This window comes from Phalangium opilio, unplaced genomic scaffold, assembly GCF_054372755.1.
Source record: "Phalangium opilio isolate 3A_F unplaced genomic scaffold, DU_Popi_V2 ptg000209l_1, whole genome shotgun sequence".
Taxonomy (NCBI): Eukaryota; Metazoa; Arthropoda; class Arachnida; order Opiliones; family Phalangiidae; genus Phalangium; species Phalangium opilio.
Window position 1 is genome coordinate 6,505,488 of NW_028324217.1, and position 17,010 is coordinate 6,522,497.

Here is a 17,010-nt window from a genome sequence, read left to right on the forward strand (position 1 = left end):
GACGTCGCAAATGGGTGAATAGTCAACGTACTCCTGTCGCTGAACTGTCACTGTTAACGTCGTACCCGAGAAGTCCGCTTCCTGTAACAGACGTAAGCTAATCGTATTGTTTACAAATATTGAACTTATTTTTACGAAACTTACACCCAAGTTTAACATTTTCATGACTCCGCTCCAAGATTTGTTTGATTTAACACCAAATTGATTGTCAATTGGTCTTACAAGGTGATATCTGCGAATGCGTTAAATATTGAAAATTAATTATCTATATCTATACAGGGTGTTTCTGAAAAGTCCATCACAAATTAAGGGGCGTATTTATGGGACCAAACTGAGCGGAAAGTACCAAAGAACATGGGGTGTACAACATTTTGTTACGGAGATATGGCCTTCCAAACATTCGCCCCTAAAACAAGGAAATATCCAAAAATGAGGAGTAACACTTAAGACCGACTAACCAGCTTGTTTAAAATTACTAGACAATTTCAATAGCCTTTAATCGAACAATTGATTTCTACCTTTACTAATCAGAAGCGTATAAATGAGTAGAAGTATGCCTACGGTGGTAATGTAAAATTAATCCCAAGTGACATGATGTTTCAAGATCTTCCCAGCACCAAGTAAAATGGTTCTGATTGAAGGGACTTTTATTAGCACAGCGTAAACAACGTTATTTTCAGGAATTAGTCCAAATGTCCACGGGCGGCATTACAAAAACGAGGCAGTCTTTCGAATGATACTTGGACATGTTGGAAGATCCCTGGCTTGTTCCTGTTATCTCAAACCGTAAAAAGCTACGCAAATCTTCATCATCACGGACAACACTCTTGTACGTTAGGTATGACCTTGAGAAAACCTAAAAGGACATCTCGAATGTATTTGAAAAACCCATCTCCAATTAAGGGGCGTGTTGTTTGTTTCCAACAGAGTAAACTCGCCCAGAGAACAATTACAATGCAGAGCCACGTTTCGGCGTTAATGGCCCACAAAGGTGGTCCCAAACAAAAGAACAAACTTTAATTTGTTTCGTTCAGTAAGTGTTTCATGTGTCATAGATAAAACGCCATGATTAATGCACAAAGAAAATGTTATTGACAAGTTTTCGGACCGCGATGCTGAAATGTGGTGGTGCACCATCGTGCATGAACCACACATTCTGTTTATTAAACCTAAGGGTACGTCTTCGAGTAGTTCTGGTAAATCGTCCCGTAAGAACTACAAGTAAGCCACACCGTTTAACCTGGGCTCTAGGAAATATGGCCCAATTAAATTGTCACCCACAATACTACACCACACGTTTAAGCTGAATTGTACTTTGTGAATTCTAACGCAAGTTGCGTGTGGTTTTTTCTTAATCAGCAAACCAATTGGCGGCTGCTTGTTTTTGGATCGTCCTCGAAAGTAGTGAGAACTTCGCCTATTCTTAAAAAACAGAGCACTAAAACAGAGCACTATGTTTTTTAAGAAAGGAATAAAAGAGGTTTCACGTACATGTGTTTGTTTTATTAAACTCATAATTCAACGAAGTCTGTTACAATGCCTTTCTTCACAAATGCCGAATATGCGGATATGCACCTAATGTATGGACTAGCCGAGGGGAATGCCGCTGCAGCTGTACGCTTGTATCAGGAAAGATTTCCGCAGAGGCGACTACCAAATCGACTGACGTTCGAGGCTGTGGACAGACGTTTGAGGCAAGATGGACGAATCCAACCGGCTGGACCTCAACCTAGAGCGAGAGCCATCCCAGAGGCCGTAGAAGACGAAGTTCTCACCATTTTCGAGGACGAGCCTGAATCAAGTACCCGCCAAGTTGGTCGCCGATTAGGCGTAAACCACACGCTCGTGTGGAAAATCCTCAGAAGCCACCGGTTTCATCCTTTCCATGTTCAAAAAGTTCAAGGTTTGAATCCAGCGGACTACCCACGACGCACGGCGTTTTGTCAGTGGTTTCTGGCTAAAGTAAACGATATCGATTTCCCACGGGATTTGTTGGTTACTGACGAAGCTAACTTTTCACGGGATGGTATTATTAACTTACATAATAAACATCAATGGTCCCAGCTAAACCCCCACGCAACTTGCGTTAGAAGTCACCAAGTACAATTCAGTTTAAACGTGTGGTGTGGTATTGTGGGTGACAATTTAATTGGGCCATATTTCCTAGAGCCCAGGTTAAACGGTGTGGCTTACTTGCAGTTCTTACGGGACGATTTACCGGAACTACTCGAAGACGTACCCTTAGGTTTGGTAAACAGAATGTGGTTCATGCACGATGGTGCACCACCACATTTCAGCATCGCGGTCCGAAATTATCTTAACGCGACCTTCCCTTTGCGGTGGTTAGGTCGAGGTGGACCTGTGGAGTGGCCTGCTCGATCACCCGATCTGAACCCTTGTGATTTCTTTCTTTGGGGCCACCTGAAAGACTTAGTTTATCAGACTGAAGTGCCCGATGTTGAAGAGCTACGTCGACGAATAATTCACGGCTGTCAAACAATTCGCGAAACTCCAGGCATTTTTCAACGTGTAAGGGAATCATTTGTAAGACGTGCTAATGTGTGCCTTAACGCGGGTGGTGAACACTTTGAACAATTTTTGTAACTAGTTGCAATTAAATGTTAAAACTTGTCAATAAATTCATTTTCTTCGTGCATTAATCATGGCGTTTTATCTATGACACATGAAACACTTACTGAACGAAACAAATTAAAGTTTGTTCTTGTTTTTGGGACCACCTTTGTGGGCCATTAACGCCGAAACGTGGCTCTGCATTGTAATTGTTCTCTGGGCGAGTTTACTCTGTTGGAAACAAACAACACGCCCCTTAATTGGAGATGGGTTTTTCAAATACATTCGAGATGTCCTTTTAGGTTTTCTCAAGGTCATACCTAACGTACAAGAGTGTTGTCCGTGATGATGAAGATTTGCGTAGCTTTTTACGGTTTGAGATAACAGGAACAAGCCAGGGATCTTCCAACATGTCCAAGTATCATTCGAAAGACTGCCTCGTTTTTGTAATGCCGCCCGTGGACATTTGGACTAATTCCTGAAAATAACGTTGTTTACGCTGTGCTAATAAAAGTCCCTTCAATCAGAACCATTTTACTTGGTGCTGGGAAGATCTTGAAACATCATGTCACTTGGGATTAATTTTACATTACCACCGTAGGCATACTTCTACTCATTTATACGCTTCTGATTAGTAAAGGTAGAAATCAATTGTTCGATTAAAGGCTATTGAAATTGTCTAGTAATTTTAAACAAGCTGGTTAGTCGGTCTTAAGTGTTACTCCTCATTTTTGGATATTTCCTTGTTTTAGGGGCGAATGTTTGGAAGGCCATATCTCCGTAACAAAATGTTGTACACCCCATGTTCTTTGGTACTTTCCGCTCAGTTTGGTCCCATAAACACGCCCCTTAATTTGTGATGGACTTTTCAGAAACACCCTGTATAAATCAAAGTCCTGACTGACTGACAGACTGATTGATAATCAACGCCCAGCCCAAACCGCTTGCCCATAGAAGGCTGAAAATTTGCAGGAACGTTTATCATAAGTAGTAGCCGCGTGCTAAGAAAGATTTTTCCAATCCGCCGCCATCTTTATAAATGGCGCACAGAAATGTAAAAAATCTTCTCTATGCAACAAAGTCCGCGCGTTTCAACCAATTTCACAAATAATTAGTACACTGGTTTCCTTTAACCTATAAACGGGTTGAATGGTCTTTTGGGTTCGATTTGTTGCCATCTTTTTAAATGGCGGCCAGAAATTTAAAAATCCTTCTTTATGGAATAATATCCGAATGAAAAGTAATAAAAAATGTCCCGAAGGGCTGACGGGTAACGCCGAGTGCCTTCGCTCCTAGGGTGCTACAAAAATATTAGTCATCAGTAAAATCTACCCATTCTTTATATAATTTTGATGGAAGTTCTTATTACACGCGAGCGACGCCGCGGGTAACAGCTAGCTAGAAATATACTAGCTAAGGTAGCCCTCGTTGCTTGAGTTTTTTTAAGACACTAAACATAAAATGGTTCTGAAATATCCGCATGACGATGTTTTTAAAAAAACCTGTGTTTTTTACAACTTGTAATTCAAAAAAGATTCATAATTGTGGGTTAATCGTAAAGCTAAACGTTATGGGTTTAGAAAAGGACGTTTTTAACCGGGTTCGCCTCTGTTCGTTGCAACCTTCACGAGAACTCAACCAAAGCACCACAGGGACGGGGGAGATCATCTTCTTGGGTTATAACAGAAGAAGAATGAGACTAGAAGTAAAGAGCTCTAGCATTGGTAATAGATCCTGGTACTAGTGAACAAATTTGAGGATTTTATGCCTCTTCCATCGCGCCTACACTAGAGAGAAAAAGGTCGAGTTTCCTGTCCCCTTCCCATCATCCTAAAGCCGCGGAACACGGACGCGGGTGCTTGAATCTAGTTCGGCCGTCTACCAGCGCGAGCGTCTCACGTTTTGAAGTGAAAACTCAGAAGTCAGAAACCGCTACCAGAGGGCCAACCGTTGGTGCATTATCAAGAATATTCACTTTCCCCAAGCGAAGAATTTGGTTACCTCAATACTTCTAGTCCAATATCCTACTTCTGGTTATAATAATCTACGATAGCGACCCCGTCCCAATGGTTTTTAGCCATATCGTAGTATACGATAGGCTCTTAGTTTGACCCGAGCCGTAGTAGTAACAGTAGTGGCCGGAGTTTTCGCTATCGTTATCGTTATATTTTAGCTTAAAAGGAACTTTATATTACCACAACCCACCCATAGGGGTAACTGGGCTCGGTTAGAGATTTAATTTTAATTAAAATTTTTTCAGGTCAGACCCGGGAATCGAACCCGGGTCGCCGGCGCAGCAGACAGAGATTCTACCACTGAACTATAGAGACTTGATAGAAACCCCGAGTTTTTTATTATTTATTTTTATCTCTAAAATGTCGGGGTGATGTGGGGTGGGGTCCAACAACCTTGGGGTGGGGTACCTCTTAATCTGTGGGGTCGGATACTTTTGAATTTTTATCTGTGGGGTCGGATACTTTTGAATTTTTATCTGTGGGTCGGATACTTTTGAATTTTTATCTGTGGGGTCGGATACTTTTGAATTTGTATGTTTGGGGTCGGATACTTATGAATTTGTATGTTTGGGGTTTTTATATATATTTTCTTTTTATGTATCTCTAATCTAATCTAAGCTTGGTCTAGGAAGGGATGTCCACACTAAGTCAACTCGCGACTTATTTACAGGTGGGTCCCTTTACATTGCATAGAGGGGTGGTGGCTATGTGTTAATTAAATAGATAACGATTTTCCCCGTTTCCTACCGCGCTTCTCATGTGTTTCGTTGTGGTTCGGTAGCTATCGTCATCTATGTTATGTTTGACTGGAACGTTTTGGCGGTTAATTCAAATGTGGGTTTAGATAGAGCTAACATAGTGTTAAATGAGCGTTATGCGTTTGATCATTTTAGCATTGCTAAAGGTAATTCGAGGGGACAATCACTAAAATGCGTAATCACTATAACTAAACTTTCTCTTTCAAAGGTTTCTGGGCATAAGTCCTTGTTAGAAATTTATAATATGCGATAAGTGTGAATCGGCATAAGTCTATGTTGTAAACTCATCGAGGGGATTATCACTAAAACTATCTGTTCTTCGATTCGCCGGAATATTAGAATTACAGCATAAGTAAATTTATACGGTTATAATTTTATCACTGTTTAGAGTAGGGAATCGAGGGGCTATTAACTCTAATTTTATGCACGGTACATCATTTAAGCATTGAAAAAGATAGCGCTATACACTCATTAGGGTAAGGTGGGTTATCCACTCATTAGGGTAGGGTATAGAGGGGCTATTCACTCGTACGATATGGCTACTATTACGAGCCCTTGGGCCGTCTTGTTTTAATGGTATTTAATAGAATGGTCAATATTGGCACACCCCTTGGTTACGAATTTTATAATATCCTCAAGTACTAACTTGAATCCTAATAAAAGTGCTAAAGTTTCGATCAAATGAAAATGAATTCCAGATTGTCCATATAATGTCCCATCTTCTCGTTGACCCATATAGAAATAACTGCCTGTGGTCTAAAACACAAAAAGGAAAAAAGGGAATATTGAAAATTGCCATTGCCCTTATTAAAAAATATAGTTTACTAACGTTAGGCACAGCCACGGTAAAGGTGTGGTTAACGAGAGCCATTTTGAAAATTTAGCTAAAAATTCAAATGCTGTAAACAACGAACTGCGTCGACGTTTCTGAAAGAATTTTGTGTGAATTTCGACACAAGTCGACGACGGAGGCGTTCTTGGGAATATCGGATTCAAATCAGAATAATTTTCGTGTTCATGCTTGAAGAAATACAATATTTAGAGATCTCTTTGCGTTTTGTTTTTCGCTGTGCATTTGGAAAAGAAAAACACCTTCTGAAACGCAATACTTATATTGATTTTTTGGTCCAGAACTTAATTTAGTTTCGTTTCGCATATTTGGTCAGTAATTAAATGAAAGCAACTAAAGTTCTTAGCAAGAAGTGATATCTAGTTTATTGGGGAAAAGGTATAAAATGCCTAAGTATTAGTGCGGCATAGTCCCAGTCCCTCTTTCAAAATACAAGGGGGGGATGTAAATGAAGGCCGGGCTATTTCGCCTCTCCTCAGTCGAAAAATACGAAACTTTCGTCACTCGCGTTGCACTGGCGTACGTTTTCAAGAACCAATGAGATGCTGGTTGAAATTTAGAGTCGGGGATTAACTCCGGACCTACGTTTGGACTGGAGATAAGCTGGAAATGTGGCGAATTAATACCTTCTCCCTAATAAACTAGATATCACTTCTTGTTCTTAGTCAAATTATACGCAGACTAAATGGTCAACGAAGAAATGTTTTTATGTGTGGACTGAGGTAGAGCCAGGGCAAAGGTTAAGGTCAGAGGGAGAGTGAACCATTACTAAGTACTGTAAGCAAAAGTATATTACTTTATCCCCCTATATTTGGAATAAAGTAACTTTGAAACGCTTAAGTATGGAGCATTGTTCATACGCTATAAAATTAACGAGCCTGCTGTGGGGCCATCTTCTTTTAAAGCTTTCTCTTCTGAAACAGGAGCAGAATAGAGGCATGTCTTGCTGTAAGATAGAGGTCACAGTAGGCTGCCATGGTTTGATTTTAAGGCAAAACAGTTGCAAGAAGACACCCTTCTACTATTTTCTAAGGTTCACGTCCTAGTTGTATTGTTCCTTCTACCCATACTTACGGAGAATACGATAGGCTTATGATGTTAATGATTGTTTTCGCATCTGCAGTGAAAGTAATCATACACAGACGAGGGTCGATACTGTTCGGAGAGGTAAAGGGGGTTTCTAATATTACCCGGTGCGAAAAACCATCAATGAAGTGTACGTTTTGTTTTCATATATGAAATTTTGATTTTACCAAATCGTTCCGCATTATAAAAACATAATATTGCATTTTGATGCATTTTTAATAGGTGGATAATTAAATAAATAGTTTAATTTTTACGATTAAATTCAATTTTATTCAATATTGGAGAAAAAGAATAACAGAGGTTCACACATTTTATACTAGCGTGTTTCTAATTTTAATTGTGTTTATTGTATCTTCAAAACATTGTAATATTGATTAATATTGCACTGTGTTTAGGTGCATAGATTATGGTGCCTATGTTTTAATAAAATAGTAAATTTTTAACCATATCACCATTAATTTCTGGCTCCTGTCAAAACTGCCATTACTTTTGGGTTAAATTGAATAAACACCACAGTGTACGTTAATGCTAAACCCATGAAAGACAGCAAAAAGTTCTTCGTTATAAGGAAACATGAACCAGCCTTAAAACCAATCTTTCTCGCGTTGTATTGACAGTAAAACAGCATAAGATCGCTCGTACAAAGAGGCGTCAAAGGTTCCTTGTTCAACCGAGGCAGAACATCCAAAATTCGATCAGCTTCTTCGGGCAACTTGGACGCCACAAAGGTCAGGGCCATCAACAAGAAAAAATCCTTTATGTAGAAAGGATGGAAAATTTTCAGACTGTCACTGTTCTCCAATGTTAAGTTTTCTATGATGACAGTGAAGTTATGACACGTCGTGAACACGGTACTTCCGAACCAAATCAGAACCACGTTCTTGAAGACATTGTTTGCATCGGCGACCAAGGTACAAACTTTAGAAAATTGTTCCAGGAATGGTTTAAAATTGGTCGAACGGCAATCTACTTCAAACGCAGAAATGGACGAGTTTAGTACGTTGGCAAGTGTCCAGGATAATGAACAGTACAGGGTAACTTGTAAGCAGCTCAGACAAACGATGGACGATGTGGTTAAGCTAAGGTATATCATTAAAAACGCCTTGAAATTATCCTTATCCCAAGATGAGATATTGCAGCCAAAACATATATGGGAGTATGATTCCGTCTTGTTTCTTGTTTCATGAAAGGTATCGGAAGTAAAGCGACACGTGACATAAACCAAGTACAGAATGTATCCGATGGTTAACAGAAACGCGAGTGAGGTTCCAATTCGAACTCGAATCAAGATTTTTGGGTCAGTGTCTTTCGCAAGTTGGACAAGTTCGGTTATAACGCGACGTAATTCTTTTCGACGAAGTACAAGGAAGTAATAGGTCAAGACAACGAAAGATTTTGCGACAAATATCCCCAAATATGAAGTATGACTTCGGTCAGAGAAGCCACTCTGAATGTAGAATAAAAGCGACGCAAAGACTGTGTAAGTTGAAAAAACGCAAGACACTAGGCTCCAGGCCATCGTGATTTTCAAAATGAAATTCCAGCATTGCTTGCCGTGGTATATCATATCGTACGATTCTGTTTAAAATACTTATTCGGTATTCTTCTTGAAAAACGATGATAGCACTGAATAAGGTCAAGCACTGAAGTTTTACATTTGTGTCAAATGGTTCAAACCGATTGTAATTTATTATTAATATAAATAATATTTATATTCGATTCAAATGTTTTCGTTTGTTTATCAGGGCGTGGTGGGAAGTTTTATTAATTCGATTTTATGTTTACTTTAACGTGTTTGGATTATTGATTTTAAACTGTTTCGTTAGGAGTCGAAAAACAATGTAACACCATGGATATGTATAAATACTAAGGTATTATGGATTCACAACAAGGCCCTAAAGCCGGCCACCAACTATGCGTTAAACCTGCGGATGAGAGACGGCTGTAATTTGAGGCGGAAATAGCTTTATGACGTGGTGAAAGAGAACTTCATATCTCCCGGAGAATTCCGAGTGATGGGTTTGAAATTTCGCCCATGCGCAGAGAGAGAACAAATAAGAATTTTTCTCTCACTCACAAGGTTAGGGGGGTTACAAGTCGTGCTGAACGGGCACCTAAGTGGAATACCCTGTGGAACGTAGAGATGGTAATCCATAATACGTTAATACAAATTACTAGACATAGAAATCTTCTGAACCATTTCAACTTTGACTGCTGCACTCTCTTCGTTTAATTGTATCTTCTGCAAGCCTGAACGTAATCTACTGTGGATTTCTTCTTTGGTCTAGTCAGATTGGTAGAGGTTGATAACAATGTAAGTGACGGATTGTGTTACCGGTTTTTTGTCACCAGGTGTCGTTCCTCTTCCGTTAAACTAGTTTGCACTTCTATTATGGCACATTTAAAGAAATTCGATATACTTCGGAACCATCTCAACTTTGACTATTGCCTTAGGTCAAAACTGACATTAATTTTGGATTAAATTGAATAAAGACCACAGTGTAAGTTAATGCTAAACCCAAGAAAGACAGCAAAAAGTTCTTCGTTATGATGAAACATGAACCAGCTTTGAACCCCATTTTTCTCGCATTATATTCACCGTAAAAGAGCATAAGCTCACTCGTACAATGAGGCGTTAAAGAGTCCTTGTTAATCCGTGACAGAACATCCAAAATTCGATCAGTTTCTTCAGGCAACTTGGACGCCACAAAAGTTAGGGCCATCAATAGGAAAAATTCCTTCATAAAATAAGCTTTGAAAGACATCAAAACAGCTCTGTTTGTGAAAGATGATTCTAATAAAACAGTAAAGTTTTGACACGTCATGAACGCGGTACTTCCAAACCAGATCAGAACCACGTTCTTGAAAACATTGTTCGCATCGGCGACCAAGGTACGAATACTCGAATATCGTTCGAGGAATGGTTTGAGATTCGTCGAACGGCAGTTCATTTCAAACTCGGAGATGCACGAGTTCAATACTTTAGCTAATGTCCAGGATACGGCACAGTACAGGGTAACTTGCATGCAACTCAGGCAAACGGAGGACGATGTGCCGAAACTCAGGTATGTCATTAAAAGCAGCTTGATGTTACTCATATCCCAAGACGAGGTATCGCAATCAAAACAAATATAGGCTATGGATATTGTCTGGTTTCCTATTAGATGAAAGGTATCGGAGGTAAAGCGACACGTGTCATAAACCAAGTACAGACTGCATCCAATGGTTAACAGAAACGCGAGTGAGGTTCCGAGTCGAAGATGAATCAAGATTTTTTTTTCAGTGTCTTTCGTAAGTTTGACAAGTTCGGTTATAACGTGACGTAATTCTTTTCGACGAAGTAGAAGAAAGTAATAGGTCAAGACAATTAAGGATTGTGCCACAAATATCGCCAAGGGAAATCTCTTTCGGTCAGAAGACCCACTCTTAATATAGGAGAAAGTAAACACTAACATTGCGTAAGTTGAAATAGCGCAAGACACTAGGCTCCAGGTTATCATGATTTTTAAAAGGATATTCCAGCATCGGTTGCCTATGAATTTCATTTTCCACTATTTTGTTATTCGGCCTTATTCTTAAACGACGATGATATTACTGAGTGGGATAAAGTTTTATATACGTTTGCGATCGACTGTAATTAGTTTCTAATAAACTATATGACATTTAAGATTGATTAAAATATTTTTGTTTGATTAACAGGGTGTGGAAATTTCTCTTCATTCGGTTTATCACAAGATCATAAGATATGTTATAGAAGTTTGTCAATGGTTACTGAGAGCTTGTCATGAAGTGACGTAGATGAAACGTCTTGGATTCTCGTAAAGTGTCGCCTTGTAATGCGTCGTCAAACGCTTAGTACAGAATAAATAGGAAGATGGACTGCAAAATTAACTGAGTGTAGTCAATTCTCGCTTGTCGTTCTCGAACTAGCTCTCAGGAAGTCTCTAGCATTCGAAGTGTAATGTCACACTTATGGAACATATCTTATAAACCTATGGTTTTATGTATATTTTAACTTTTTTGTGTTATTGGTTTTCGAAAATGTTTTGTTACTTAAAGTGAACAACGCCATAGTTACAATTAAAGGCTGAAGGGAGGAGCTATTAAGAGGTGAATGTAGAAGGTTTGGAAACATTTATTCTGAATTTATCGATACATAAACATAGATATAACAAACTCAATCGTTATTATTCTTTTTTTCTTCAAGGCGAGTAGGGCTCTTGCGTCAATGACAGGTTTGTGCTTAGATTATGACACATTTTTAGACATTTTTCTATCAATATTAATTTTGCGTACTGTCTCCTGTCATAACTAACATTAGTTTTGGACTGAATTGAATGAAAACCACAGTGTAAGTTATGACTAATCCCAAAAAAGACAGTAACAAGTTTTTCGTTATGAGGAAACACGAACCAGCTTTAAAACCCATCTTTCTCGCATTGTATTCGCCGTAGAACAGTAAAAGCTTGCTCGTGCATTGTGGCGTCAACGAATCATTGTTAATCCGTGTCATAACATCCAAAATTCGATCAGATTCTTCGGAAAATTTAGATGCCACAAGAGTTAGGGCCATCAACAAGAAAAAATCCTTCATAATATAAGCTTTGACAGACATCAATATAGCACCTTTTCTCAAAAATAAATCTTCTAATATGACAGTAAAGTTATGACACGTCATGAACGCGGTACTTCCGAACCAGATCAGAACCACGTTCTTGAAAACATTGTTCGCATCGGCGACCAAGGTACGAATACGCGAAAATCGTTCGAGGAATGGTTTGAGATTCGTCGAACGGCAGTTCATTTCAAACTCAGATATGCACGAGTTCAATATTTTGGCTAATGTCCAGGATACGGAACAGTACAGTGTAACTTGCAAGGAACTAAGGCAAACGGAGGACGATGTGCCTAAGCTCAGTAATGTCATGAAAAGCAGCTTGACGATATTCATATCCCAAGACGAGGTATCGCAACCAAAACATATGTCGGAAATGGATTCCGTCTGGTTTCCTATTAGATGAAAAGTATCGGAGGTATAGCGACACGTGTCATAAACCAAGTACAGACTGTATCCGATAGTCAACAGAAACGCTAGTGAAGTTCCAAGTCGAAGATGAATGAAGATTTTTTGGTCAGTGTCTTTCGCAAGTTGGACAAGTTCGGTTATAACGCGACGTAATTCTTTTCGACGAAGTAGAAGGTAGTAATAAGTCAAGATAATTAAAGATTGTGCCATAAATATCGCCAAGGGAAATCTCTCCTTTCGGCCAAAAGTGGCATTCTTAATGTAAGAGAAAATCTTCAATATCATTGTATAAGTTGAAACAACGCAAGACACAAGGCTCCAGGCCACCATGGTTTTCAAAATGAAGTTGCGGAATTGGTTGCTTATGGGTTTCATTTCGCACTATTTCGTTTGAAGGACTAACTGGGATAATATTCGACTTTCTTCTTAAATGAGGATGACAGCTCCTTTGCATTTGTGTGGGATGACTTAAACCGATTGTAGTTTATTATTAATATAAATAACATTTACGTTTTACTAAAATATTTTTGTTTGTTTATCAGGGCGTGTAAATTTTTCTTAATTCGAGTTTTGTGTATACTTTAACGTGTTTGAATTATTGGTTTTCAACTGTTTGGTTATTTAAGAGTCGAAAGAACTGCAACAACACTGTAAAGACAATTTAAGGCTGGAGGGAAACGCTATTGAAGCTTAAAGGAGGTTTGAAATCTATCGCGCCCTTTGTACATAAACAGAGATATACCAAAACCCAATCAATACTGCTTTTTTTCAAAGCGAATAGGGGTATTGCGTCAGCGACAGGTTTGTGTATATTTTTATTCATTCTTTTTAACGGTATTAATATTGACTATTGCGTCCTGTCAAAACTGCCACTAATTTTGGATTAAATTGAATGAACACAACAGTGTAAGTTATTGCTAAGCCCAAGAAAGACAATAACAAGTTCTTCGTTATGACAAAACATGAACCAGCTTTAAAACCCATCTTCCTCGCATTGTATTCGCCGTAGAACAGTAAAAGCTTGCTCGTACAATAAGGCGTCAACGAATCATTGTTAAGTCGTGGCAGAACGTCCAAAATCCGATCAGCTTCTTCTGGCAATTTGGATGCCACAAGAGTCAGAGCCATCAACAAGATAAAATCCTTCATATAAAGAGCTTTAGAAGACATCAAAATGCCACTGTTTCCCAAAGACAAATCTTCTAATATGACAGTAAAGTTTTGACAAGTCGTGAACGCTGTACTTCCAAACCATATCAAAACCATGTTCTTGAAGACATTGTTTGCACCGGCGACCAAGGTACGAATACGCGAAAATCGTTCGAGGAATGGTTTGAGATCCGTTGAACTGCAATCTATTTCAAACGCAGCGACGCTAGCGTTAAGTATCTTAGCTAATGTCCATGTTACGGAACAGTACAGTGTAACTTGCAAGCAACTCAGACAAACGGAGGACGATACCCTCGAGCTAAGATACAACATTAAAAACGCCTTGAAATTATTCATATTCCAAGACGAGAGCTCGCACCCAAAACATATATGAGTGAAGGTTTCTATCTCGTTTCTTATTTGATGAAAAGTATCGGAGGTATAGCGACACGTTACATAAACCAAGTACAAACTGTATCCGATGGTTAACAGAAATGCGAGTAAGGTTCCAATTCGAGCTCGAATCAAGATTTTTGGGTCAGTGTCTTTCGTAAGTTTGACAAGTTCGGTTATAATGCGACGTATTTCTTTCCGGCGAAGTAGAAGGAAGTAATAAGTCAAGACATTGAAAGATTGTGCCACAAATATTCCCAAGAACGATCTTCGTTTACGGTCAGTAAAGCTATCCTCATAGAAGAATACTAGCGATACCATGATGGCGTATGTTGAAATAGCGCAAGACACTAGACTCCAGGCTATCATTATTTTTAAAATGATATTCCAGCACCCGTTGCCTATGGACTTCATTTTGCTTAAAAGACTTATTCGACTATGATAACACTGAAAAGGGTCAAGTTTTACAATCGGGTAAGATGGTAGATATCGATTTTAATTTATTTATAATATAAATAACATTGATGATTGATTATTACATTTTCCTTTGTTTATAAGGGCGTGGGCTCTTTCTTATTCTTTCAGTTTTTTTAAATGCTTAACGGTCAATAAAAGGAACGAGTTTGTTTGGTTGATTTTCCTCTGTTTTGTTATTACGTGGTCGAAAGGATCTGCAATATTGTAGTTCTGTAGTTACATTTCATGGGTGAATGGATGGGCCATCGCAATATGGAAATAATGTATCCACAATCTATCACTCCCAGCATTGTACATACATAAACAGAGATATAGACCGGCTCGATGTAAAAAAGGGGCGAGCAAGCCTCAGTATCGGAACATAAAAGGGTGTTGTTGGTTGTTGCATAAGCCTCTAAAGCAAGTAGTCCACTAAGCCTTGCGAAACCGTATCGTTAACGTAACGTCACGTATCCAAATACGAACAGAACGCCATCTGATAACGTTTCTTAAACTATGCTTTCGGACTTATGTAATGGGCGCCCTCTTTCGGATTATTTACGAACTTAAAACGGTAACGAAACGGTTTCGCATGGCAAAGTGGACTACTTGCTTTAGGTGTAACTAAGTGGGAAAGACACGGGGGTAAAACTTTTCCTTCCATCTCTCTTTTCGTTGCCAGCACTGTAGTCTTTTGTAGCATGAGAGTGCGTAGAGACTGCAATGGGTAAACCCCCTTGTACGTCCCGATACTGAGGGTTGCCTACCCCCTTTCCTACATCGAAAAAAGGCTTATTGTCAAGTGCCTGCTCACTCTCATTAATTTTCGAGGCGAATTGAGCTCTGGCCAACATTTGATTAATTAGGGTTGATTAAGCAGTTGATGTTTGATTGGGTGGTAATGGACAGTGAATTTGGTTTAGGTCACCACTGGTGAACACAAAGTAGTCAGTATCAAAGGGGAAGGCCCACAGGTCAAGTATCTTATTTAAACCAATCTCAATAAGGAGACCGTTTTCTACATGGCCTCTGGTCTACTTTCTTCCTTGGTCTAATCAAATTATGGTTGGAGACAGATTACAGTAGGTAAGCGATGGTCGTGTTTCCGGCGAAACCGCCGCCTGGAGACGTTCATCTACCCTGTTATAAGAGATGTGAGCCCGTTCTTATGTCCTTTCTACTGGTACTTAGGCTGATATTGATTAGGGCTGTTAAAATACACAGACACAATCAACACTCCCCGAATATTTTGCGCAATTAATTACGAAAACCAAATATTGCAATTTTATACATATATTTGAAAGGGTGGATAAATTATTAAATGTTTACAAAAAATAATATTATACACTAGTGAAAACAGGGGAAGAGATTTACACAAGTAAGCACTTTCTAGGCAAATAGGTCAAGATTTATTAACAGACAAACAGTGATGTGCGTTTCTAATTGTAATGATGTTCATGTTAAACCAATGACATTTTTATTCACATTTTGTTATGTTTGGGTGCGATCATAACTATATAATGCATTTATTTGGATTATAAGTATGGGCTTGCAGTAACGGTATTGTTTATGCCAGACAAAATTAGATAGACTTCCGCGCCATCTCTCCTACAAACCGGAAAAACAATAAAAGTGTGCCCTACTATCATTTCCTTCCAGGGTCGACTTTGCTTACGAGTAGAAATTGCAATAGTGAATACAGTTGGCAACGGTTTATGTTTGAGTCATATCCGCCATCACTAGACGCGCGTCTAACAGAGGTTCCTCTATTCTTTCGTAAAGCAAACGTTCTCGTGGCAAATATCCTTTCAACTCATACTGAAGGCGAACATCTGAGGCTTATTATGGTGCTATGAGGTACTGGAATTTACTTAATTTTAGGTTATTTTAACAAAACGAAATCTTGTAAACCACATTAACATTGACTATTAATTCCAGTCAAAACTGCCATTGCTTTTGGATTGAATTGAATGAACACCACAGTGTACGTTAATGCTAATCCCAAAAAAGATAGTAACAAATTCTTCGTTATGAGGAAACATGAACCAGCTTTGAAACCCATCTTTTTCGCATTGTATTCGCTGTAAAAGAGCAAAAGCTCGCTCGTGTAATGTGGCGTCAAAGAATCCATCTTAATCCGTGGCAGAACATCCAAAATTCGATCAGCTTCTTCTGATAATTTAGATGCCACAAGAGTCAGAGCCATCAACAAGAAAAAATCCTTCATGTAGAAAGGATCCATATACTGCAAACTATTACTGTTTGTCAAAGTAAAATTTCCTATTATGACAGTAAAGTTATGACATGTTGTCACCAGTGTACTTCCGAGCCAAATAAATACCATTTTCTTGAAAACATTATTTGCATCTGCAACCAAGGTGCGAATACGCGAAAATCGTTCCAGGAATGGTTTGAGATTCGTCAAACGGCAATCGACTTCAAACGCAGAAATGCACGAGTTTAGTACGTTGGCTAGAGTCCAGGATAAGGAACAGTACAGGGTTACTTGCAAGCAACTAAGACAAACGGAGGACGAAGTGGTTAAGCTAAGGTAAATCTGGAAAAACACCATAATGTAACGCTTATCCCAAGACGAGGTGTCGCATCCAAAACACACGTGGGAGTAGGAATCGGACCGGTTGCTATTTCTTTGAAAATCATCGTAGGTGTAGCGACACACGATACAAACCAGGTACAGACTGTATC

General features: G+C 39.0%; 1 protein-coding gene and 2 long non-coding RNA genes across 5 annotated transcripts; all 3 read left to right on the plus strand.

The window, feature by feature from the left end:
• Positions 1–279: 279 nt before the first annotated feature.
• LOC149618713 (uncharacterized) lies at positions 280–2,660 on the plus strand. Of its 3 annotated transcripts, XR_016375325.1 has the most exons (3): positions 280–838; positions 928–1,033; positions 2,348–2,464. XR_016375325.1 is itself a non-coding variant. In XM_089854847.1 (2 exons), exons 1-2 carry the CDS (start codon positions 1,537–1,539, stop codon positions 2,602–2,604), a joined length of 1,002 nt encoding a protein of 333 aa, XP_089710973.1. In that variant the 3' UTR covers positions 2,605–2,660. The 3 variants fall into 3 exon arrangements, 1 of the variants encoding a protein (XP_089710973.1); XR_016375324.1 differs by lacking the exon at positions 2,348–2,464 and adding an exon at positions 2,200–2,319 and having other exon boundaries at positions 280–1,033; XM_089854847.1 differs by lacking the exons at positions 280–838; positions 928–1,033 and adding an exon at positions 1,537–2,133 and having other exon boundaries at positions 2,200–2,660.
• Positions 2,661–11,605: 8,945 nt separating this feature from the next.
• On the plus strand, positions 11,606–12,301 carry LOC149618714 (uncharacterized). The gene is made up of 2 exons (XR_016375271.1): positions 11,606–12,025; positions 12,096–12,301. It is a non-coding gene; the product is annotated as an uncharacterized LOC149618714 (long non-coding RNA).
• A 366-nt stretch (positions 12,302–12,667) lies between these two features.
• LOC149618715 (uncharacterized) lies at positions 12,668–16,155 on the plus strand. Its single transcript, XR_016375187.1, has 5 exons — positions 12,668–12,785; positions 12,849–13,107; positions 13,212–14,322; positions 15,228–15,390; positions 15,964–16,155. It is a non-coding gene; the product is annotated as an uncharacterized LOC149618715 (long non-coding RNA).
• Positions 16,156–17,010: the final 855 nt, after the last annotated feature.